Genomic DNA, 27,278 nt, shown 5'->3' with positions numbered 1-27,278 from the left:
GAGAGGACCGCATATGTGGGTAACCCCCCCCCTCTAGGGGAGACCGAAAGCAATGGATGTCGAGTGGGTCTGACATAATATTGTGAGAGTCCAGTCCATAGTGGATCCAACATAATAGTAGTAAGAGTCCAGTCCATAGTGGGGCCAGCAGGACACCATCCCGAGCGGAGACGGGTCAGCAGCGCAGAGATGTTCCCAGCCGATGCACAGGCGAGCCTGTAATTGCCTGTGACCGGGCTTGCTCTAGTGTAGTTAGTCAAATGTGACTTAAACAGTAGTCTATATTCTTAGACAGGATGATGGCGCCTTCCTGGTTAGGGTGAAGGCCGTCCCTCATCAGCAAGCCTGGTTTGCCCCAGAAAGAGGGCCAATTATCAATAAACGTTAGTCCCTGTTGTCTACAGAAGCTAGCCAGCCACTTGTTAAGCGAGACTAATCTGCTATATCTCTCATCATTGCCTCTCGCAGGCAGGGGGCCAGAGACAATTACTCGATGCCTGGACATCTTTCTAGCGAGATCACAAGTCCTGGCTATGTTTCTCTTTGTAATCTCTGACTGTCTCATTCTAGTGTCATTGGAGTCAACGTGTTTTTATTACCTAATGACATATATAAAGTACCAATTAAGTACAGTAATACAGTAATTAATGCGGCCAGCTGGTTCCAGGCTTGACCGTGGTAAACAAATTCCCCTGACATAGGATTATTAATGATAAATCCAATAGTTTCATAGAGCAGAAATAGTACTGTAAATATGTTTTAACATAAAAACCCAAAACCAGTGAAGTTGGCACGTTGTGAAAATGGCAGTGACGTGCGGTGAGGTTGATGGCTGGTGAGGCACTGACTTCATCACAGTCAGATTTACAAACATATGAACCCTAAAGAGTATCTTATTCACCATTTGATTGGCAGCAGTTAACGGGTTATGTTTAAAAGCTCATACCAGCATTCTTCCCTGCTTGGCACTAAGCATCAAGGGTTGGAATTAGGGGTTAAATCACCAAAAATTATTCCCGGGTGCGGCGCCGCTGCTGCCCACTGCTCCCCTCACCTCCCAGGGGGTGAACAAGGGGATGGGTCAAATGCAGAGGACAAATTTCACCACACCTAGTGTGTGTGTGACAATCATTGGTACTTTAACTTAACTTTAACTTTACACATACAAACTGTAGCACACAAAAAAAGCACATTTAATAAAAAAACGTTATTATGGTCTTACCTTTACTTATAAATGCGCCGCTGTTGTGCTGGATTAATGCACCCCCTGACGGGAGTGTTATATCAACTAAAGCCCTCACTTCAACTTTCCACGTGCAAGATTGAATCTATTTAAAAAAGTGTAACCGAGGGTTTATAAATGTCGCCTATACTGTATGAAACGACAAAATAACAAACACGGAGGCTCCAGTTTACACGAGGACCACTTTATTTACCTTCTTTCAAAAACCTCCGCAACGTGACATCACTTCCACTCTTAGCGCCTTCAAAATAAGAGCTCAAGGCATATACTGTATAACGGCGCATAACAGGAACTTAACATCACAAAGAGGAAAACCCATAAAAATAGGTTACAAAAGTTATTTAATAAGAAGCCAAAAAGTGCAAAAACAATAATGTTCGTGTTGGAGGAGTTGTGAATTAGGTACACCTGCAGTTTGCAGGTGTACCTAATGTTGTGTCCCTGCAGTCATTCACAACTCCTCCAACACGAACATTATTGTTTTTGCACTTTTTGGCTTCTTATGAAATAACTTTTTTAAATATATTCAATCTTGCACGTGGAAAGTTTAAGTGTGGGCTTTAGTTGATATAACACTCCCGTCAGGGGTTGCCGTGCATTCTACGGCGGGGGTGCAGGAGGCGAGCCTCAGCCAGTGCGTCTTTTGCAGCAGTTTTATGATCGCTCAGCACAAGAAATACGTTACACACATACAGTTGTTGACAAAATACACTGTACATTATATACCTCAGCTAACTAAACTATGGAAATGTATAATATAGTTCATATAGCAATACGGTCTCACTGCACAGCAGACCAGCAGTTAGCAGAGTCCGTCCATGTTGAGGCACTGAGTGACGTGCCTCGACTGGCTGCTGTTCACCGCACCGTCTCTTCTCAGTATTTGAACGGCAAATGTGAAAATTCAGCGATTTTGAATAAAAATAATCTAAAACTGGTGAAGTTAAATGGAAAATAACTTTATAGTATAATCACTGGATACATTTAACAATTTAATATATATTTTTTTCTTTTTACATTTTTTTTCTTTCCATGATGGCAGGTGAGGCCCTGCCTCACCTGCCTCTAGTGACAGCACGTCACTGGTAAATGGTAAATAAAGACAGAATACAATGATTTGCAAATCCTTTTCAACCTTCAATTGAATAGACTGCAAAGACAAAATATTTAACATTCGAACTGGTACACATTGTTATTTTTTGCAAATATTAGCTCATTTGTAATTTGATGCCTGCAACATGTTGCAAGTGGCAAAAAAATGACTGATAAAGTTGAGGAATTCTCACCAAACACTTATTTGGAACATCCCACAGGTGAACGGGCTGATTGGGAACAGGTGGGTGCCATGGTTGGGGTATAAAAGCAGCTTCCATGAAATGCTCAGTCATTCACAAACAAGGATGGGGCGAGGGGTCACCGCTTTGTGAACAAAATGCGTGAGCAAATTGTTGAACAGTTTAAAAACAACATTTCTCAACCAGCTATTGCAAGGAATTTAGGGATTTCACCATCTACGGTCTGTAATATCATCAAAGGGTTCAGACAATCTGGAGAAATCACTGCACCTAAGCAGCTAAGCCCGTGACCTTCGATCCCTCAGGCGGTACTGCATCAACAAGCGACATCAGTGTGTAAAGGATATCACCACATGGGCTCAGGAACACTTCAGAAACCCACTGTCAGTAACTACAATTGGTCGCTACATCTGTAAGTGCAAGTTAAAACTCTCCTATGCAAGGCGAAAACCGTTTATCAACAACACCCAGAAACGCCGTCGGCTTTGCTGGGCCCGAGCTCATCTAAGATGGACTGATGCAAAGTGGAAAAGTGTTCTGTGGTCTGACGAGTCCACATTTCAAATTGTTTTTGGAAACTGTGGACGTTGTGTCCTCCGGACCAAAGAGGATAAGAACCATCCGGATTGTTATAGGCGCAAAGTTGAAATCCAGCATCTGTGATGGTATGAGGGTGTATTAGTGCCCAAGACATGGGTAACTTACACATCTGTGAAGGCGCCATGAATGCTGAAAGGTACATACAGGTTTTGGAACAACATATGTTGTCATCCAAGCAACGTTACCATGGACGCCCCTGCTTATTTCAGCAAAACAATGCCAAGCCACGTGTAACATCAACGTGTTCATAGTAAAAGAGTGCGGGTACTAGACTGGCCTGCCTGTAGTCCAGACCTGTCTCCCATTGAAAATGTGTGGCGCATTATGAAGCCTAAAATACCACAACGGAGACCCCCGGACTGTTGAACAACTTAAGCTGTACATCAAGCAAGAATGGGAAAGAATTCCACCTGAGAAGCTTAAAAAATGTGTCTCCTCAGTTCCCAAACGTTTACTGAGTGTTGTTAAAAGGAAAGGCCATGTAACACAGTGGTAAGCATGCCCTTTCCCAACTACTTTGGCATGTGTTGCAGCCATGAAATTCTAAGTTAATTATTATTTGCAAAAAATATATATAAATATCTTGTTTTTGTAGCATATTTAACTGAATATGGGTTGAAAATGATTTGCAAATCATTGTATTCCGTTTATATTTACATCTAGCACAATTTCCCAACTCATATGGAAACGGGATTTGTATAAAAACAACTGAAATATTCTTGATTGCTAAAACAAAGATGCGGGAAATATCGCTCAAAGGAAGACATGAAACTGCTACAGGAAAATACCAAAAAAAGAGAAAATGCCGCCAAAATAGGAGCGCAAGACAAGTTCTCATTTGGTGAATATCTTTATCTGTCACTACAACAAGATAATAGAACATACCTACCAGACATCATTTAGACCAAAATATGGTGAATATTTATTCATTTAAAGTGTGATGTGGCGAGGTACGACTATGTATTTATTTAATATTGCCTCTGCTGTTTGTTTGCAATCTAAGCAAGTGGGGTGGATCTCTGAAGCTTGACTTGAGTAATCACTGTAAAACACAGGTGTGCACGTTGAAAGACTATACCACAATGTTGCAACACTGGAAGAAAGTCTCACAAATTCCTCTGTCAGCTGAATTATTAATGTTGTGGTACGATTACGTTTGATTTGCAGACAATCTGTTCAAAGAAAAGAGAGAACATTTTTGATTAGCTTTCAATCATTGTTCAACTGCTCTGTTCTCCAAAACCAGTGAAGTTGGCACGTTGTGTAATTCGTAAATAAAAACAGAATACAATGATTTGCAAATCCTTTTCAACTTATATTCAATCGAATAGACTGCAAAGACAAGATATTTAATGTTCGAACTGAGAAACACATGGCAGCAACACATTGCAAAAAAGTTGGCACAGGGGCATGTTCACCACTGTGTTACATGGCCTTTCCTTTTAACAACACTCAGTAAACGTTTGGGAACTGAGGAGACACATTTTTGAAGTTTTTCAGGTGGAATTATTTCCCATTCTTGCTTGATGTACAGCTTTAGTTGTTCAACAGTCCGGGGGTCTTCGTTGTGGTATTTGACGCTTCACACATTTTCAATGTAAGACAGGTCTGGACTACAGGCAGGCCAGTCTATTATCAGAAGTCTTTTACTATGAAGCCACGCTGTTGCAACACGTGGCTTGGCAATGTTTTGCTAAAATAAGCAGGGTCGTCCATGATAATGTTGCTTGGATGGCAACATATGTTGCTCCAAAACCTGTATGTACCTTTCAGCATTAAAGGTGCTTTCACAGATGTGTAAATTACCCATGCCTTGGGCATTAATACACCCCTTTTGAGCTTTGCACCTATAACAATCCGGATGGTACTTGTCCTCTTTGTTCCGGAGTACACGACGTCCACAGTTTCCAAAAACAATTTGAAATGTGGACTCGTCAGACCACAGAACACTTTTACACTTTGCATCAGTCCATCTTAGAGGAGCTCGGGCCCAGCAAAGCCGGCGGCGTTTCCGGGTGTTGTTGATAAATGGCTTTCGGTTTGCGTAGTAGAGTTTTAACTTGCGCTTACAGATGTAGCGACCAACTGTAGTTACTGACAGTGGGTTTCTGAAGTGTTCCTGAGCCCATGTGGTGATATCCTTTACACACCGATGTCGGTTTTTGATGCAGTTCCGCCCCTTATGTGCAGTGATTGCTCTAGATTTTCTGAACTTTTTGATGATATTACGGACAGTGGATAGTGAAATCCCTAAATTCCTTGCAATAGCTCATTGAGAAATGTTGTCCTCAAACTGTTGGACAATTTGCTCACGCATTTGTTGACAAAGTGGTGATCCTCGCCCCATCCTTTTTTGTGAAAGACTGAGCATTTTCTGGGAAGCTGTTTTTATACCCAATCATGGCACCCACCTGTTCCCAATTAGCCCGCACACCTGTGGGATAATAATAATAATAATAATACCTGGGATTTACATAGCGCTTTTCTAAGTACCCAAAGTCGCTTTACATGTAGAACCCATCATTCATTCACACCTGGTGGTGGTAAGCTACTTCCATAGCCACAGCTGCCCTGGGGTAGACTGACGGAAGCGTGGCTGCAATTTGCGCCAACGGCCCCTCCGACCACCACCTGTCATTCATCATTCAATTCACCGGTGTGAGTGGCACCGAGGGCAAAGGGTGAAGTGTCCCGCCGAAGGACACAACGGCAGCGATTTTTGGATGGTAAGAGGCGTGGAGCGAACCTGAAACCCTCAGGTTTCTGGCACGGTTGCTCTACCCACTACGCCATGCTGCCTCAAATAAGTGTTTGATGAGCAGTCCTCAACTTTCTCAGTCTTTTTTGCCACTTGTGCCAGCTTTTTTGAAACATGTTGCAGGAATCACATTCCAAATGAGCTAATATTTGCAAAAAAAAATAACATTTTCCAGTTTGAACGTTAAGTATCTTGTCTTTGCAGTCTATTCAATTGAATATAGGTTGAAAAGGATTAGCAAATCATTGTATTCTGTTTTTATTTACGATTTACACAACGTGCCAACTTCACTGGTTTTGGGTTTTGCAATCAAAAGACCATTAAAAAAAACTATGGCTTAATGGATGCGTGCACTTATGGAAATACTGCAACGATTAGTACAAAAATAGTGGAAAAAATTAAGAAACTGCTTTTCTTTGCTGTAATACGCATGGCTAATTAACTGGAGGTGCCTCTGCTTCCATTAAATAAGCATCGTCAGAAAATAGTGATCAATTCTCGACTCATTTCTGCCTAATTTTATTCAGTTAATACCATTGTTGTCCTTTTTCCAACTGTAAAAATATTGTGCACTTCTGTACTGTTCTTTCTCCAGAAATGTGTAAGCCACCCACATTAGATCAATTCCGCATGCCATGCACACTCCCATTTAACATTTATTTAATTTTCTCGGTTTCTCCAATAATGTAATATGTTAGGGATTTTTTTTTTTTTTTTTTTTTACACAGCCTGACTGTAGCGTCTGCCAGTAAACCTTTTATGTGTGTTATTATTCCAATTAAAGGGATGGGGGAACTGTTGTTGTCTTGTTAATAGTTTCAATTTGTATGCAAATAGCCGGTGGTTTGTGTTTTTGTTTTTGCTCCAACAAAGAGAAACATGAGCCATAATAATCTACAATATTTTTGTGTGAATAATGTTGGTGAAGAGGCCAAAATGTGAGGACTCATTACTTTTTCCACAAACAAGCAAGCAGAAAGACTTTCTGCAATAACTTCTGGCTGTCTGTTTGCTAAATGTTTTGATATGTGCTTAACAATAAGACGGCTGCTGAATAAATAACGTATACGTGTTTATTTTGCCATTTGTTCTGCAGAGTAAAGATACCGTATGTAATTACCGTATTTTCCGGACTATAAGGCGCACTTAAAATCGTATTTTTTTTCTCAAAACTCGACAGTGCGCCTAATGTCCGGAATAATTCTTGTCATGACTTGGTGTTGGGTGTTAGCTTTTCCGGGATGCAACGGAAAGTTGGCTCGGGCGAGACGGAATTAAGATACATTTTTATTGAATTTAAACACTATAACTACAAAGAAAAGGATCAAACACAAGGCGCGCACAATGGCGGAGAACAAACTATGAAACCAAACACATGCACAAAGGCAAAAACTATGAACAACAAAAAACACTAACTGTGGCTTAATAAACAAAATCTTACTTGGCATGGAACCGGCATGAAAAAAGAGCAGCAAGGATCATAAGGGTGTGGAGAGTGTGCAGAAGCATAAATATGGGGATGTCACCAGAAAGACAAACTGAAAACACTGAACTTAAATACTACAGACGTGATTAACGAAAACAGGTGTGTGACTCAAAACGTGAAACAGGTGCGTGACGTGACAGGTGAAAACTAATGGGTTGCTATGGTGATAAACAAGAGTGCACAATGAGTCCAAACGTGGAACAGGTGAAACTAATGGGTAATCATGGAAACAAGACAAGGGAGTGAAAAGCCAGAAACTAAAGAGTCTAATAACTAAACAAAACATGACTAAGACAAAACATGATTACACAGACATGACAATTCTGGTTTTGCTTACCAACCTCGAAGCTATTTCATTTGGTACATGGTGTAATGATAAGTGTGACCAGTAGATGGCAGTCAAACATAAGAGATATGTGTAGACTGCAATGTGACTCAGGTAAACAAAAAACAACATTTCATATGTTCCATTGAAAATATAGAACATTAAAAACGGCGCTCAAAAATTTATCAAAATGTTTTAGTACGACTTTGGTAAGCAATGAAGCCGCACCGCTTCAATATACGAGTATTATTATGGTGTGTGTGTATAAGGTAAGACATATTATCTGGCGTTTTGTTTCGCAATATTATGCAAAAGCAACTTTACTTACCTTCTGGTACCTGCTGATCTGTATTTGGGATCTGCATAAATCCTGAAAAATTGCTCGTTTCCGCCTTTGTAGTCCGATAAGCTTCTTCTTTTTCCTCTATCTTCTTGTTATGGGACTTTCATCCTCAGCTGTTGCCATTTCTAATATAAAGTAGTGTAAAGTTCTTATTTATATCTGTCAGTAAACTCGCCATGAAAGGGCTAAAACATACCGGTGTTGTGAGTTTACATTATTCGCCTAAGCAACATCCGGTCGGACGTTTTACCAACCCATCTTACTGCCACTATCACCTAATTAAAAGCTTCACTTCTTTCCCATGGTATCTGTATGGTATCTAATATCTGTATAAACATTTCGCTTTTGGATTGAAAGCTCCTTGCAACAGTCCCAACTAAGGTTGTCACGATACCAGAATTTCAGTAATTGATAGAGATACCTAAGAATTTCCAAAATGTTTGATACCACTGTAAATATATAAAAACTGACTTCATGTATTTTTAAATTCACTACTTTATTGAAAAAAAAAAAACGTATTTTTCGGAATATAAGGCGCACTTAAAATCCTTTCATTTTGTGCGCCTAATGTACGGAATATTTTGGTTGTGCTTACCGACCTTGAAGCTATTTTATTTGGTACATGGTGAAATGATAAGTGTGACCAGTAGATGGCAGCCACACATAAGAGATACGTGTAGACTGCAATATGATGGCAGTCACACATAATATATACGGGTAGACTACAATATGACTCAAGTAAACAACACCAAAATTGTATATGTTCCATTGAAAATATAGAACATTACACACGGCGCTCAAAAATCCGTCAAAATGTTTAAGTACGACTTTGGTACGCTATGAAGCCGCACCATACGAGTATTATTATGGTGTGTGTATAAGGTGAGACATAATATCTGGCGTTTTGTTTTGCAATATTATGCAAAAGCAACTTTTCTTACCTTCTGGTACCTACTGATCTGTATTTGGGATCTGCATAAGTCCTTAAAGTCTGCCTTTGCAGTCTGTACCATAGTCGATAAGCTTCTTCTTTTTCTCTATCTTCTTATGTGACATTCATCTTCCGCTGTTGCCATTTCTAATATAAAGTAGTGTAAAGTTCTTACTTATATATGTCAGTAAACTCGCCATGAAAGCGCTAAAACATGCCGGTGTAGTGAGTTTACATTATTCACCCAAGGAACTTTAGTTATTAGAGAGTTCCGGTCGGACGGTTTTTGATGGGACACATTTCCGGCCTTGTTTTTGCACTAGTGAGTCACGGATGAGGAGATGCTGCTCTGTTATTGATTTAAGTAAAGTCTGAATGTCATTAAAACAGATAGCTCCATCTTTTGACACTTTTTCTACTCATGGAAGAGATTGGATAGTTTAGTGAAGTTCTTGCATTGGCCCCGCCAGTGTTGGCTTTGGAACGTTCTGGCAAACTATTTGTTCTTTCAATTTTGACAAAAAGTGCATATATTTTAAACTTTAATACTACTTGATTATACAACAAGATACAAGCATTTTTTTTGGTCATCGAAAATAAATACTTCAATATCTGCTTGTCCCTTAATTTAGGATTTCAAAGCAAGTTATCCATGAATTCCACCCATCCATCTTATTCCGCTTATCCGAGGTCGGGTCGCGGGGGCAGCAGCCTGAGCAGGGAAGCCTAGACTTTCCTCTCCCTAGCCACTTCGTCCAGCTCTTCCCGAGGGATCCCGAGGCGTTCCCAGGCCAGCCGGGAGACATAGTCTTCCCAACGTGTCCTGGGTCTTCCCCGTGGCCTCCTACCGGTCGGACGTGCCCTAAATACCTCAAGTGGCATCCTGGCCAGATGCCCGAACCACCTCATCTGGCTCCTCTCGATGTGGAGGAGCAGCGGCTTTACTTTGAGTTCTTCCCGGATGGCAGAGCTTCTCACCCTATCTCTAAGGGAGAGACCCGCCACCCGGCGGAGGAAACTCATTTCGGCCGCTTGTACCCGTGATCTTGTCCTTTTGGTCATAACCCAAAGCTCATGACCATAAGTGAGGATGGGAACGTAGATCGACCAGTAAATTGAGAGCTTTGCCTTCCGGCTCAGCTCCTTCTTCACCACAACGGATCGATACAGCATCCGCATTACTGAAGACGCCGCACCGATCCGCCTGTCCATCTCACGATCTACTCTTCCCTCACTCGTGAACAAAACTCCGAGGTACTTGAACTCCTCCACTTGGGGCAGGGTCTCCTCCGCAACCCGGAGATGGCACTCCACCCTTTTCCCGGGCGAGAACCATGGACCCGGACTTGGAGGTGCTGATTCTCATCCCAGTCGCTTCACACTCGGCTGTGAACCGATCCAGTGAGAGCTGAAGATCCTGGCCAGATGAAGCCATCAGGACCACATCATCCGCAAAAAGCAGAGACCTAATCCTGCAGCCAGCAAACCGGATCCCCTCAACGCTTTGACTGCGCCTAGAAATTCTGTCCATAAAAGTTATGAACAAAATTGGTGACAAAGTGCAGCTTTGGCGGAGTACAACCCTCAGTGGAAACGTGTCCGACTTACTGCCGGCAATGCGGACCAAGCTCTGACACTGATCATACAGGGAGCAGACCGCCACAATCAGACAGTCCGATACCCCATACTCTCTGAGCACTCCCCACAGGACTTCACGAGAGACACGGTCGAATGCCTTCTCCAAGTCCCCAAAGCACATGTAGACTGGTTGGGCAAACTCCCATGCACCCTCAAGGACCCTGCCGAGAGTATAGAGCTGGTCCACAGTTCCACGACCAGGACGAAAACCACACTGTTCCTCCTGAATCCGAGGTTCGACTATTCGGCGTAGCCTCCTCTCCAGTACACCTGAATAGACCTTACCAGGAAGGTCTATTCAGTTGTATCCATGAATTTATTCATTAAAAAAATATGATAATCAAACACAATTGTCTACACAAATTGTGTAACTAGGCTAGTACATGTTTATATTAATATCTACAGTATTCACTGTTACAAGCGAAGCAGCCCAAATTGTGAATAAAAAATGAATTTAGAGCAAGTTAACGATGTAACAAAGTTTCCGTAGGAAAGAAGGATCATTACTTTTGCCAGAAAGGAGCATAGTGATGGAGGCTGACAATATTTAAACTAGTTTCTCATTGTTTTTTTATTATATCAATAATACACCGTGACTAAACAAAAGCAAAAACAACTATTTACTACTCATTTAAATATTTATTTTTTTTCCCTCAAAGTGTCCAAAGATATATTTTGAGTTTGTAAAAATTAACAAAAACGTAGACAAAAATAATAATAATGGATCGAGCCATTCTAGTACTGTTCATTTATTGATACTTCTCTTGGTATGGGTCCGGACTTTTAGCATAATTAAGAGACCTGAACCGGAAGACCTCAGGGACTGCGAGGGCTCATATGATAGAATCAACACGGAAAGATAAGAAGGTATTTAAAAAACAGTAAAAAAAAAACAATTTAAATCAATTCTGGAACACACAGGGAGCCAATGCATTGATTTTAAAACCTCTGTAATATGGGCCGGCCTACTACTTTTTTTTTGGAAGACCACAAAGCAAGGCATTAATTGCAGTAGTCTCTACGGCTGGTAACGAAAGTATGCATTAGCGTGTCCGGCTTGCTCCGATAGAGAATGCCAACATGGCACTGCCATATTTATTATTGAAGTCACAAAGTGCATTGTTTTTTTTTTAACATGCCTCAAAACAGCAGCTTGGAATTTGGGATATGCTCTCCCTGAGAGAGCATGAGGAGGTTGAGGTGGGCGGGGTAGGGGTATATTGTAGCGTCCCGGAAGAGTTAGTGCTGCAACGGGTTCTGGGTATTTGTTCTGTTGTGTTTATGTTGTGTTACGGTGCGGATGTTCTCCCGAAATATGTTTTTCATTCTTGTTTGGTGTGGGTTCACATTGTGGCGCATATTTGTAACAGTGTTAAAGTTGTTTATACGGCCACCCTCAGTGTGACCTGTATGGCTGTTGACCAAGTATGATTGCATTCACTTGTGTATGTGAAAAGTCGTACATATTATGTGACTGGGCCGGCACGCAAAGGCAGTGCCTTTAAGGTTTATTGGCGCTCTGTTTTAAAAAGTCATACATTTTACTTTTTGAAACCGATACCGATAATTTCCGATATTACATTTTAAAGCATTTATCGGCCGATAATATCGGCAGGCCGATATTATCGGACATCTCTACCCAAGACCATTATGGTATTTAAAAAATGGTAAAAAAAACAACAATTTAAATCAATTCTGGAACACACAGGGAGCCAATGCAGGGATTTTAAAACTTCTGTAATATGGGCCGGCCTTTTAGTCCTCGTCAGCACACATTTTGAAGTAATTGAAGTGGTGTCGTACCTCGTACTTTTTTTTAGGAAGACCAGAAAGCAAAGCATTAATTACAGTAGTCTCTACGGCTGATAATAAAAGTATGCATTAGCATTGTGTGGAATAAGCTCAGAGTCAAAAATTACACCCAAATTATTCACTTGCAAAAATGGATTAAAAGAAAGTGACTGTATTTTTGGTGAAAGTTTCTCTCTCTGGGCATCAGGACCGATAATGAAAACCTCAGTATTGGCCTGGTTAAGCTCGAGAAAGTTTTTTGACACCCAAACTGTAATATCTAAAACGCAGTAAAAAAAAGTGCTTCCATTGGATGAGTGTCTTCCTACCAGATGTAGCTAATGTCTTTACACTTCCTCCTAATATCCAATATCCAGCGGCCACCGCTCCTGCCCACTGCTCCCCTCACCTCCCAGGGGGTGATCAAGGGAATGGGTCAAATGCAGAGGACAAATTTCACCACACCTAGTGTGTGTGTGACAATCATCGGTACTTTAACTTTAACTTTTAACTTTGTTGCTTGAGTTCAAACACCGGCCGGGTCATACCAAAGACTATAAAAATGGGACCCATTACCTCCCTGTTTGGCACTCAGCATCAAGGGTTGGAATTGGGGGTTAAATCACCAAAAATGATTCCCGGGCGTGGCACCGCTGCTGCTCACTGCTCCCCTCACCTCCCAGCGGGTGAACAAGGGGATGGGTCAAATGCAGAGAACACATTTCATTACACCTAGTGTGTGTGTGTGACAATAATTGGTACTTTTAACTTTATTTATTGCCTTTTTCCTGTGATCGGTTTGACCTCTATCCTCTACTCCTACTTGTGAGGGTTTCCTACCAGATGTTGCTAATGTCTCTACACTTCCTCCTATTATCCAAACCTGCATTCCTGTAGGATTCCAATTTCCTGGGGGCAAGGGAGCTCTTGTGATGGACGTGCATTTTTGACCTTAGTAGAATAATCCTCTAAATGATTCTGTGACCAAATACAAACACATGCCAGCTCACAATCATATAATTAAATGGTACATGGTAGGGTTGTAGGGTATACCGGTATTAGTATAGTACCGCGACACTAATGAATAATTTTCGGTACTATACCGCCTCTGAAACGTACTGGTCCCGAACCCCTCGCGCCCGCGTCGTCGTCACGCCGCGTCATTGCTGGTTTACGAGCAAAGGAGCATGTTCGGCGACACACAATCACTGAGTACTTACAAGCAGACACAGTGTGTGGACAGAAAAGGAAGAACGGACACATTTTGGCTTAAAAACTAACGATAAATGTGAAGTTATATCATTAAAACGCCCTCAAGAAGAAGTGCTTTAAGACATGGCTAGCCAGTTAGCGGCTAACGTCCATCCGCCGTCGGCAGTGTTTTAGCTACTTCTAAATCACTAATCCTCGCCTCCATGGCGACGAATAAAGTAAGTTTCTTACAAGTGTCACGAGGACTAGAAACATGCTTCACTACACACCGTAGCTCACTGGCATCAAAATGTAAACAAATGCCATTGGTGGATCTACACCTAACATCCACTGTAATGATATCAAGTACAGGCACGTATCTAGTTGATACTACTATGATTATGTCCATAAATGTACCACTGTGTTACATCACCTTTTTTTTTTAACAACACTCAGTAAACATTTGGGAACTGAGGAGACACATTTTTTAAGCTTCTCAGGTGGAATTCTTTACCATTCTTGCTTGATGTACAGCTTAAGTTGTTCAACAGTCCGGGGGTCTCCGTTGTGGTATTTTAGGCTTCATAATGCGCCACTCATTTTCAATGGGAGACCGGTCTGGACTACAGGCAGGCCAGTCTAGTACCCGCACTCTTTTACTATGAAGCCACGTTGATGTAACACATGGCTTGGCATTGTCTTGCTGAAATAAGCAGGGGCGTCCATGGTAACGTTGCTTGGATGGCAACATATGTTGCTCCAAAAGCTGTATGTACCTTTCAGCATTAATGGCGCCTTCACAGATGTGTAAGTTACCCATGTCTTGGGCACTAATACACCCCCATACCATCACAGATGCTGGCTTTTCAACTTTGCGCCTATAACAATCCGGATGGTTCTTTTCCTCTTTGGTCCGGAAGACACGACGTCCACAGTTTCCAAAAACAATTTGAAATGTGGACTCGTCACACCACAGAACACTTTTCCACTTTGCATCAGTCCATCCTAGATGAGCTCAGGCCCAGCGAAGCCGACGGCGTTTCTGGGTGTTGTTGATAAACGGTTTTCGCCTTGCATAGGAGAGTTTTAACTTGCACTTACAGATGTAGCGACCAACTGTAGTTACTGACAGTGGGTTTCTGAAGTGTTCCTGAGCCCATGTGGTGATATCCTTTAAACGCTGATGTCGCTTGTTGATGCAGTACAGCCTGAGGGATCGAACGTCACGGGCTTAGCTGCTTACGTGCAGTGATTTCTCCAGATCCTCTGAACCCTTTGATGATATTACGGACTGTGAAATCCCTAAATTCCTTGCAATAGCTGGTTGAGAAAGGTTTTTCTTAAACTGTTCAACAATTTGTGGACAAAATGGTGACCCTCGCCCAATCCTTGTTTGTGAATGACTGAGCATTTCATGGAATATACTTTAGTACCCAATCATGGCACCCACCTGTTCCCAATTTGCCTGTTCACCCGTGGGATGTTCCAAATAAGTGTTTGATGAGCATTCCTCAACTTTATCAGTATTTATTGCCACCTTTCCCAACTTCTTTGTCACGTGTTGCTGGCATCAAATTCTAAAGTTAATGATTATTTGCAAAAAAAAAAAAAAATGTTTATGAGTTTGAACATCAAATATGTTGTCTTTGTAGCATATTCAACTTAATATGGGTTGAAAATGATTTGAAAATCATTGTATTCCGTTTATATTTACATCTAGCACAATTTCCCAACTCGTATGGAAACGGGGTTTGTAGAACAGAAAATATGCAGATATTAACAGTAAATGAACAAGTAGATTAATAATAAATTTTCTACCAACTGTCTTATAATTTTGACAAAAATAATAGAATGATAAATGACACATTATGTTACTGCATATGTCAGCAGACTAATTAGAAGCCTTTGTTTGTTTACTTACTACTAAAAGACCAGTTGTCTTGTATGTTCACTATTTTATTTAAAGACTAAATTGCAATAAGAAACATATGTTTAATGTACCCTGAGATGTTTTGTTCAAATAAAGCCAATAATGTAATTTGTTTGTGGTGCCCTTTATTTAGAAAAGTATCTAAATCATTTTGGTATCAGTACCAACATATTGGTATCGGGACAACACTAGTACATGGTATAATTCACCACATATTTTACAATAATGTATTTTAAGTGTGACCCTGGTCATCAGGCCTGACCTATTCTATGTTTGACAGTAGAGTAAGATTAAGGCGTTTTCCAATGTGTTCAGTGTGCTCCTTAAACCAATAAGTGTTAATGAGCTGCCATCCATAAGAAACGATCCTCACATAATATTGATCAGGTCCCTTCTGGGTGTTCTTTGTCGTTGAAGTGTATTTCTGGTCTTGACATCCTCGTCCGGACTGAAGGATGCCAACAGCTGTGTGGCTGAATCAAAAGAGACGTCGGAGACGCTTTGCTGAACCAAACGTTGCTTTATTACGAGCGAGCGTCATTTAAACAGGTCTGCAGTACCCGGAGGAATCTTAGTCAAACACGGAGGATTCCTATGTCGTTTCTGTGTCTGGTTCAAACACTGATGACATCTATTAATCAGACGAGAAGCAAGGAATCATGCAGAGACAAGAGTTCAATTTAGCTCATGAGGAGACACGGGTTTTGGGCTGTATTCTAGTTACAGCATACTTGCCAACCCTCCCGGATTTTCCGGGAGACTCCCGAAATTTAGCGCCTCTCCCGAAAACCTCCCGGAAGAAATTTTCTCCCGAAAATCTCCCGAAATTCAGCCGGAGCTGGAGGCCACGCCCCCTCCAGCTCCATGCGGACCTGAGTCCAGTGTGCGCACACAAGGAGACAAAGCAGAAGATTGAGACCGTAGTCGAAGAGTGCAGGGGAGACACTTCTCCAGGGCCGATGTATGCTCGGGGCAACACCCTTCACCTTACCCGGCCGTAGGTCTCCATGGCGGACGACTTTAGGGTGAATGATGAGTCCAGCGATTAGTTGCAAATCTTGCTTTATTGATTGCTTGCACACAGCCAATCCAACTAGTCCCTCCCCGCACTCACGCTACCGCTGCCTCTCTTCTCTCGCCCACACACTCACTAACGTCACTCACCTCACATGCTGTCACCTATTAAAGGGCCACACATACTCTACTCTCATAACACACAGTACAGTTAGTAGAACAACTGTGTTTTCATTACTGTGTATTTGATAGGTGCCATTGCCCCGGAATTGTATTGCATTGTACTTTCAAGTACAACAATGAGTAGATGAGTGTTATGTGTGTGTATATGTGTAAATAAATGAACACTGAAATTCAAGTATAAAATAAATAAATATATATATAGCTAGAATTCACTGAAAGTCAAGTATTTCATACATATATTTATATGAAATACTCCAGTTGGTGAATTCTAGCTGTAAATATACTCCTCCCCTCTTAACCACGCCCCCACCCCAACCACGCCCCGCCCCACCCCCGACCACGCCCCCCACCCCCCACCTCCCGAAATCGGAGGTCTCAAGGTTGGCAAGTATGAGTTACAGATCGAAATTACGTTCTAAAAGTTCAGCCCGCGTGCTTCCTCTCTTTATTTGGGAGGTACCTGTTACATCACTGAAGCTGTCGCTGAGGGAAGGGGGTAATCTCGACAACTCCAGTTAAACACAATATATGATTATACCAAAATGCAAATGTGTTGACGCTGGTGATATCGCCTTGTCTCTGCCCTGTCTGCGTCACGGCGGTGTTCGTCCTTGGCAGTCAGCCGGCCGAGTCCGGACACGACACTGATGGAGACGGCTGGCGATCTTTTGGATTGCCAGCTTTGCACAGATACAAAAATCTAACTTGAGCACAAAAGCTAATAACTATAATAACAGACTTTAAAGGGGAACATTATCACCAGACCTATGTAAGCGTCAATATATACCTTGATGTTGCAGAAAAAAGACCATATATTTTTTTAACCGATTTCCGACCTCTAAATGGGTGAATTTTGGCGAATTAAACGCCTTTCTATTATTCGCTCTCGGAGTGATGACGTCACATCGGGAAGCAATCCGCCATTTTCTCAAACATATTACAAACACCGAGTCAAATCAGCTCTGTTATTTTCCGTTTTTTCGACTGTTTTCCGTACCTTGGAGACATCATGCCTCGTCGGTGTGTTGTCGGAGGGTGTAACAACACGAACAGGGACGGATTCAAGTTGCACCAGTGGCCCAAAGATGCGAAAGTGGCAAGAAATTGGACTTTTGTTCCGCACACTTTACCGACGGAAGCTATGCTACGACAGAGATGGCAAGAATGTGTGGATATCCTGCGACACTCAAAGCAGATGCATTTCCAACGATAAAGTCAAAGAAATCTGCCGCCAGACCCCCAGGAAAAGAGAGCGGATGAGGGTATGTCTACAGAATATATTAATTGATGGAAATTGGGCTGTCTGCACTCTCAAAGTGCATGTTGTTGCCAAATGTATGTCATATGCTGTAAACCTAGTTCATAGTTGTTAGTTTCCTTTAATGCCAAACAAACCCATACCAATCGTTGGTTAGAAGGCGATCGCCGAATTCGTCCTCGCTTTCTCCCGTGTCGCTGGCTGTCGTGTCGTTTTCGTCGGTTTCGCTTGCATACGGTTCAAACCGATATGGCTCAATAGCTTCAGTTTCTTCTTCAATTTCGTTTTCGCTACCTGCCTCCACACTACAACCATCCGTTTCAATACATGCGTAATCTGTTGAATCGCTTAAGCCGCTGAAATCCGAGTTTGTATCCGAGCTAATGTCGCTATACCTTGCTGTTCTATCCGCCATGTTTGTTTGTATCTGCGTCACTGTGTGACGTCACAGGAAAATGGACCGGTGTATATAACGATGGTTAAAATCAGGCACTTTGAAGCTTTTTTAGGGATATTGCGTGATGGGTAAAATTTTGAAAAAAACTTCGAAAAATAAAATAAGCCACTGGGAACTGATTTTTAATGGTTTTAACCCTTCTGAAATTGTGATAATGTTCCCCTTTAAGCATACTAAAGTTGTGTGATAACTTTACACATAATTATTCTAACACAGATGTATAGCATAACTTGTAGACTTGACGTTGAAGGTAAACATGGAATCTCTCCGCCAGAATAGAGCTATAACTCTGGCATTCCGAAGACTGGTCTTTTTGCTACTTCTCGGGAGAGAAAAAATTCCAGTCCACATGTTTATCTAAGGCTTTCTCAAGCATTATTCACTCCGACCTGATGGTTGGCATCCTCCAAGTTGGATATAAACATCCACCATATGTTGAGCATAATATGAGTCAATTAATTCACTTCATTGTCTCTCAGTGACTACGGGTATGAGCGCCGAAGCGATGGGAACTGCAGACCCGCCTTCTGGTTCAATCCTTCTTCCTCCACCAAAAGCTGCCGCCATAGTCAAAACTATCTCAACAGCACAGGGTGAGTATTTAACCTAACATTTTGACAAGTTGATGAGGTACTGCTGTAGTGCTTAGCATATTGGCACTATTTTTCCCTGCAGATTCTTCATCCTCCTATTTATGTCATTAATAATGTTTTAGCATGTACCTTAGTGTATTGATGGTGCTTAGTGTCAGGTTCAAAGACCGAACTATCTATTAAACAATACAAGAAGCAAGGAATCAAACAGAGACAGGATTCAATTTAGCTCATGAGGAGAGCGCGTCGACCTGCACCCTCGTACAGTATTGCCCCACGCTGCTTCTAAGGGGAGGGGTCTCATTATACAGCAGCTGCACTGGGTCATAAACATCCATCCATCCATCTTGTTCCGCTTATCCGAGGTCGGGTCATGGGTGCAGCAGCCTGAGCAGGGAAGCTCAGACTTTCCTCTCTCCAGCCACTTCGTCCAGCTCTTCCCGGGGGATCTCGAGGCGTTCCCAGGCCAGCCGGGAGACAGTCTTCCCAACGTGTCCTGGGTCTTCCCCGTGGCCTCCTACCGGTCGGACGTGCCCTAAACACCTCCCTAGGGAGGCGTTCGGGTGGCATCCTGACCAGATACCCGAACCACCTCATCTGGCTCCTCTCGATGTGGAGGAGCAGCGGCTTTACTTTGAGCTCCCCCCGGATGACAGAGCTTCTCACCCTATCTTTAAGGGAGAGCCCCGCCACCCGGCGGAGGAAACTCATTTCGGCCGCTTGTCCCCGTGATCTTGTCCTCCCATCCTCACCATAGGTGAGGATTGACCGGTAAATTGAGAGCTTTGCCTTCCGGCTCAGCTCCTTCTTCACCACAACGGATCGATACAGCGTCCACATTACTCACGATCCACTCTTCCCTCACTCCTGAACAAGACTCCGAGGTACTTGAACTCCTCCACTTGGGGCAAGGTCTCCTCCCCAACCCGGCCGGAGATGGCACTCCACACTTCTCCGGGCGAGAACCATGGACTCAGACTTGGAGGTGCTGATTCTCATGCCAGTCGCTTCTGAAGATCCTGGCCAGATGAAGCCATCAGGACCACATCATCTGCAAAAAAGCAGAGACCTAATCCCGCAGCCACCAAACCGGATCCCCTGAACGCCTTGACTGCGCCTAGAAATTCTGTCACCGATTCTGTTCATAACTTTTATGGACAGAATTTCTAGGGTCATAATCAGTTCAAACAAAAAGGTGCTTGGAGCCGTGTCAGGTTTGCCCCCTCGGGTCCTGATAAGGTCCTTCCTGTGGCTGTCCAAGATCTGAGAAACCGACACCTCTGCGGTGCATTCCATCGCACACAGTGGAGGTTTACAAGCTGTCCGCCTTTTGCTTGATAAGATCAAAGACAGCTTTGTAGCGGTATTTCAGTTTTTCATAAAAGAAAATCAGCCCCCGCTATCCACTTATTCTAACCACCTGCAGATGTATTAAAAGGAAAGGCCAACAACCGATCATCGACATACTGAAAGTTGAGCAGTAGCATATCAAAAACAGCTTGAATTTTCAACCTTTCTACTTTTTTAGGTATCGTAAAGTGGTGTTAAATAATTGCACCAAAGGAGTGAAAGAACTGTACACAGCCAGAAAGCAACAATGCCCAAAGAAATCTCCCAAGGGACTTTTGCTGACCACCAAAGATGATAGACTGGCTGCCAACCTGGGAACTAATGTCACCTTCCTGGTTCATCTGGATGAGGTGAGAAAAAGACCAACAACACATTGTGTTCTTTTTACACCGTGGGCAGTAAAAAAAACTAATAATAAACACCTGATCATACAGTTTAATAGTTGCCATAGGTCAGAGGGGCCTCGATTACACATTCCCCTAGGGGCAGTATTGTGTTATAATAATAATAATAATAATAATAATAAATATAATTTATAAGGCGCCTTTCAGGGCACTCAAGGACACCGTACAAAATCAAAACAATAAAATCAAATTGGATAAAAACAACAACAACAACAACAAAGATAGAGAAGAAAAGATGATTACAATGAATAAGCAGTCAGGAATAAGTATGTTTTGTTATCATTAATTGATCAACATTTTCTTATAACATCATGCTTTTTTGCTGAGTTTTACTTTTGGTATTAAACACCCCGGTGTTATGCAGTATCGGGTTTACATACAGTATTTGACTGGGAGGGCGAAGTTCTACTAAACCAGGGGTGTCAAACTCATTTTAGCTCAGGGGCCGCATGGCGGAAAATCTGTGCACATGCGGGCCGGACTATTAAAATTGTGGCATTAAAACTAAAAAAATAAAGACAACTTCAGATTGTTTTCTTTGCCTCTCAAAAATAGAACAAACACATTCTGAAAATATTACAATAAAAATATGGAAAAAAAGTTTTTATATTCCTCCTTTCTGTCTCTGGGTGTGTGCTAAGTCAGGACAGCACAACCTGACCATGTAAGGAGATGTTCTTGTGTAAGTGACCGGAAAACAACAGATGTATAGCATAACTTGTAGGTTGACGTTTTAAGATAAACATGGAGTCTCTCCTCCAGGATAGAGCTATCACTTTTGAATTTCGAAATCAATGTTTATTTCTTTTTTATAAGTCTGAATTTATTGCCGGGCAGTACGTTGGAAGAGGGGTTAGTGCGTCTGCCTCACAATATGAAGGTCCTGGGTTCGATCCTGCGCTCGGGATATTTCTGTGTGGAGTTTTCATGTTTTCCCCGTGACTGCGTGGGTTCCCTCCGGGTACTCCGGCTTCCTCCCGCCTCCAAAGACATGCACCTGGGGATAAGTTGATTGGCAACATTAAATTGGCCCGAGTGTGTGAATGTGAGTGCGAATGTTGTCTGTCTATCTGTGTTGGCCCTGTGATGAGGTGGCGACTTGTCCAGGGTGTACCCTGCCCTCCGCCCAAATGCCGTCCAATAATGGCTTTTTTGCCGATGTCCGATATTCCGAGATTGTCCAACTCTTGATTACTGATTCCGATATCAACCGATACCGATATATACAGTCGTGGAATTAACACATTATTATGCCTAATTTTGTTGTGATGCCCCGCTGGATGCATTAAACAATGTCACAAGGTTTTCCAAAATAAATGGAAAAAAATGCCAACATGGCACTGCCATATTTATTATTGAAGTCACAAAGTGCATTATTTTTTTTTAACATGCCTCAAAACAGCAGCTTGGAATTTGGGACATGCTCTCCTTGAGAGAGCATGAGGAGGTTGAGGTGGGCGGGGTAGGGGTATATTGTAGCGTCCTGGAAGAGTTAGTGCTGCAAGGGGTTCTGGGTATTTGTTCCGTTGTGTTTATGTTGTGTTACGGTGCGGATGTTCTCCCGAAATGTGTTTGTCATTCTTGTTTGGTGTGGGTTCATAGTGTGGCGCATATTTGTAACAGTGTTAAAGTTGTTTATACGGCCACCCTCAGTGTGACCTGTATGACTCTTGACCAAGTATGCGTTGCAGTCACTTGTGTGTGTGAAAAGCCGTAGATTTTATGTGATTGGGCCGGCACGCAAAGGCAGTGCTTTAAGGTTTATTGGCGCTCTGTACTTCTCCCTACGTCCGTGTACCACTCCCGTACAGCGGTGTTTTAAAAAGTCATACATTTTACTTTTTGAAACCGATACCGATAATTTCCGATATTACATTTTAAAGCATTTATCGGCCGATAATATCGGCAGTCCGATATTATCTGACATCTCTACATATTTTGCTTTATTCATTATTGAAATATTTCTTGCTACATTATGTTGCATATATTTTTTGAGATTTTCAGTTCACTTTGTCATCTATTATTACACCCATTATTTGGTTTATTTTACTCATGGATTGGATTGGGTGGTCAGTTGCCTTCACTTGCGGTTTGTGTGGCGTCGCACGGGTTCTGCTTCCTGTGCTGTGGGGTTTGTGTCGGTGGCCTGATGCGGGGGTTGCACAGCCCTCTTGTTGTTTGGGCGATGGCGTGTTTCTGAAGGTTTTGACCGGGGAGGTTAGTTTTTTAGTGGGGGGTAGTGTTGATGTCTCTTATTTGCATGTTGTACATTTGTTTCGGCTGACTGGCGCTGGCTGGTCTCCATAGTCCTGTTGGCGTGTGGTTGTCGGTCGCGGTTTTTCAGTCGTTTTGATCTGATCGAATGGTGCTGATCGTCAGGGGTATTGTAGCCTTTGTTTCTGCTACTGTTTGTTTGCGGTGCGGCACCCGTGGGTGCTGGGTCCGGTGCAGGGGGGTGGCTGATGTTGTGGTTTGTACGCGTGGTGGTTGTCGGGGATGGCGGACTTGCCGGCTTTGTTCTGCTTTGTTGTCATGTTGGTTGGCTTGTCGGGTGTCGGCCCGGGCCTGTCTTTGTACTCTGCTGCCGTCCTTCACACCCCCACTGGGTATGAAGGGCGGTACGGTCAGACCTTTGGGAGGAGTCAGACCTTCTTTGGTTGGCTCCCTTGGTTGGCTTGTCGGGTGTCGGCCCGGGCCTGTCTTTGCGCTCTGCTGCCGTCCTTCACACCCCCACTGGGTATGAAGGGCGGTACGGTCAGACCTTTGGGAGGAGTCAGACCTCCCTTGGTTGGCTTGTCGGGTGTCGGCCCGGGCCTGTCTTTGCGCTCTACTGCCGTCCTTCACACCCCCACTGGGTGTGAAGGGGGGTACGGCCAGACCTTTGGGAGGGGTCAGACCTCCCTTGGTTGGCTCCCTTGGTTGGCTTGTCGGGTGTCGTCCCGGGCCTGTCTTTGCACTCTGCTGCCGTCCTTCACACCCCCATTGGGTATGAAGGGCAGTACGGTCAGACCTTTGGGAGGGGTCAGACCTCCCTTGGTTGGCTTGTTGGGTGTTGGCCCGGGCCTGTCTTTGCGCTCTGCCGCCGCCCTTGGGTGTGAAGGGGGGTACGGCCAGACCTTTGGGAGGGGTGGAAGTGATCGGCTGGTTCTCGGTGAACAGTGTGTTCCGGGGCTGGATCGCTGCCCTGCTGGCCGGTGTTTGGATGTGTTTGTTTATTAAATTAAAAGTTAAAGTTAAAGTACCAATGATTGTCACACACACACTAAGTGTGGTGAATATACTGCATTTGACCCGTCCCCTTGATCACCCCCTGGGAGGCGAGGGGAGCAGTGGGCAGCAGTGGTGCCGTGCCCGGGAATCTTTTTTGGTGATTTAATCCCCAATTCCAACCTTGATGCTGAGTGCCAAGCAGGGCCGGGGTTTGAACTCAAAACCTACCGATCTCAGCTGCTGGGTCTCTGCGATTGGAGAGACTGGAGGCTGTGGAGCAAGCGGTGAGCGTCGGGACGGACAAGCTTCACAGTGTCTCGGCTGAATGAGCAGGTATCGGACACCTCGGTCTCCTTGGACGTATCCTCGCTCATCCATGCGGACTGGACACTGGCCGAGTGGGCGGCCGAGGGTGGAGTCGGCTCTCTTCGTTGCTTTGTTGGGTCTGCTCCTGTCTCTGGCCATGCTCCCCCCACCCCAGCAGACGATGGCGTTTTACATTTGTGGCTGTGTGTAGAAGTGGCCGGTTGCATCAGCTCTGCCCTTTTAATGTCTTTAATGTCCTTTGTGTTCTTTGATGTTTCCCTCTTACACGTGTTTATGTGTGCTATGACTATGAGGTTTTTTTCCATTGGCCTCAGTCTGGAACCCCTCTCCAGGGGCCCAGACTTAGACTGAATATGTTGTTTTCTCACCCCACCCAGCATTTACCTGTTTCTTACCTTTTTTGTAAGGGGAGCAGGAAGTTGGCAGACCCGTCAGCGATCCTGTTCTGTCTCCCTGTAATGTTTGTCTGGTTTTGAATGGGATTTTACTGAAAATCTTAATTTCCACTCAAGGATTATTAAAGTATTTCTGATTCTGATTCTGATTAAGGCCATGTCCACATCTACACAGATACTTAATAAATGCATACTCATCTCTGCATTTAGGCCTCTTGTCCACACCCAAACGCATACTTATGTCCTTAAAAACGCAGACTTTTGCAAACGCTGGCCAAGGTGTAGAGTTCCAAAACTCTCCGCTCAGCACAAACGGAGACTTGCTGATGGGGAAGGGCGGTGTTTCCCGTCCGGCTGCGGGGAGTCCCTGGGCCCCTTGGAGCAGGACGTCTAGTCTTTCTGCCCGCGTGGGGTGTGGTCTCTCACTGGCTTGGGGGCTGGCTGTCCCCTACTTCTTCAGTGCCTTAGGTTGCCTGCCGGGCAGCACATTAGGCCCAGTCACTGACCGGCCTGGCTGCGTGGGGCTGGTGGTCCCTTGTTCCTTGGGCACTGCACCTACTGTTTTGGGATGGGCTCTCTGGGGGCTGGGGCCGAATTTTGGGACAAATATGTTGTACATGCTTTGGAGTATGAGGGTTTGTCCCTTGTGCATCCTTAAAATCATGGCTATAATATATTTGATATACTGTACACTATTGAATACACCATGGTAAGAACATGAAACCAATGTTAAAACAAATCACAAGTAGCATAATCCAATCTTCACACAGCAGTGCCAGCTATGATCTCCCCCTGCTGGTGGGTGGTAATACTAAAAATAATTTACAGCTTTATTTTGTACAATTTAAAAAAATAATAATAATAAACGCCATGTCTAGTGTACGTGTGGGAAATAAACCGTGATTGTTTTAATTAAAGGGAGAACGGGATGTTTTGTTTCCTTTTTTTTTTCTTTTTTTTTTTGTGACTGCACTACACACACTTAATCCATGTTTTCCAAGTAAATACTTCTCGAAATTTCTTATTCGGTCTGCTGTTATCTGAAATCTGTAGTCCAAATAAGTCACTTAAGATAACAATGCAACTAAGCCAATGACAAATCAATATAACAATTATCATATTAACCGCATTATGACTATTTAAAATTTATGAAAGATAAACTATATGTATATACATATGTACATACATATATAAATATATATATATATATATATATATATATATATATATATATATATATATACAGTATATATATATATATATATATATATATATACACGTATGTATGTATGTATGTATGTATGTATGTATGTATGTATGTATATATATATATATATATATATATATATATATATATATATATATATACACACATGTATGTATGTGTCAGATGCGTACTCACCCAGACAAGGCCAGGGAAAATTCCCCAATTTCTGCCTAAGTTATAAAATATATTATACGTTGGTTTGTAACGTTAGCCAGCTCGCCACACCAGCTAACATTAGGCTGAAATACTGACGGAAAGCTTGCGAATGTGAAAACATTAAGGTTACATCATACTTGCCAACCCTCCCGGATTTTCCGGGAGACTCCCGAAATTCAGCGCCTCTCCCGAAAACCTCCCGGGACACATTTTCTCCCGAAAATCTCCCGAAATTCAGGCGGAGCTGGAGGCCACGCCCCCTCCAGCTCCATGCGGACCTGAGTCCGCTTTCCCACAATATAAAGAACGTCTACAGTAAAGCAGTCTGTCTGCCGTAAACAGCAATGTTGTGACAGGACAATACTGCCATCTAGTGCATTTGATGAAAGCACTTTTGTGCGTGCCACACAGCAATGCATAATCAGAGAGGGTGTCCAGCATGGTTAGAAAGATAGTGACAGAGAATAGAACAAGGATGGACAATTCAACCCTTAACTCAACAATGAGTAGATGAGTGTTGTGTGTGTATATGTGTAAATAAATGAACACTGAAATTCAAGTATTTATTTTATTTTTATATATATATATATATATATATATATATATATATATATAGCTAGAATTCACTGAAAGTCAATTATTTCTTATATATATATATATATATATATATATTTATATATATATATATATATATATATATTTATATATATATATATATATATATATATATATATATATATATATATATATATATATATATATATATATATATATATATATATATATATATATTTATATTTTCATCCATCCATCCATCCATTTATTAGCGCTTATTCCCTTCGGGATCGTGGGGATATACATATATATATATATATATATATATATATATATATATATATATATATATATATTTATATATATATATATATATATATATATATATGAAATACTTGACGTGGTGAATTCTAGCTGTAAATATACTCCTCCCCTCTTAACCACGCCCCCAACCACGCCCCCGCCCCACCCACGCCCCACCCACCCACCCCCACCCCCCACCTCCCGAAATTGGAGGTCTTAAGGTTGGCAAGTATGCGTTACATATTTACATTTCACTTGACCAACTTCTTGAAAAT

At 42.6% G+C, this 27,278-nt stretch overlaps 1 protein-coding gene across 2 annotated transcripts in view; it reads left to right on the top strand.

The window, feature by feature from the left end:
- Positions 1 to 27,278, top strand: part of sorcs3a (sortilin related VPS10 domain containing receptor 3a) — an 850,680-nt gene that overhangs the window by 736,123 nt on the left and 87,279 nt on the right. For both annotated transcript variants that reach the window (XM_061977170.2, XM_061977173.2), the window contains exons 17-18: positions 18,923 to 19,036; positions 20,565 to 20,736. In XM_061977170.2, coding sequence (XP_061833154.2) covers positions 18,923 to 19,036; positions 20,565 to 20,736 — 286 coding nt within the window. The remainder of the gene's footprint in view (positions 1 to 18,922; positions 19,037 to 20,564; positions 20,737 to 27,278) is intronic.

Source organism: Nerophis lumbriciformis, linkage group LG16 (genome assembly GCF_033978685.3).
Source record: "Nerophis lumbriciformis linkage group LG16, RoL_Nlum_v2.1, whole genome shotgun sequence".
NCBI lineage: Eukaryota > Metazoa > Chordata > Actinopteri > Syngnathiformes > Syngnathidae > Nerophis > Nerophis lumbriciformis.
The sequence above is the reverse complement of the archived record's forward strand: the minus strand, read 5'-3'. Positions and strand labels throughout refer to the sequence as shown.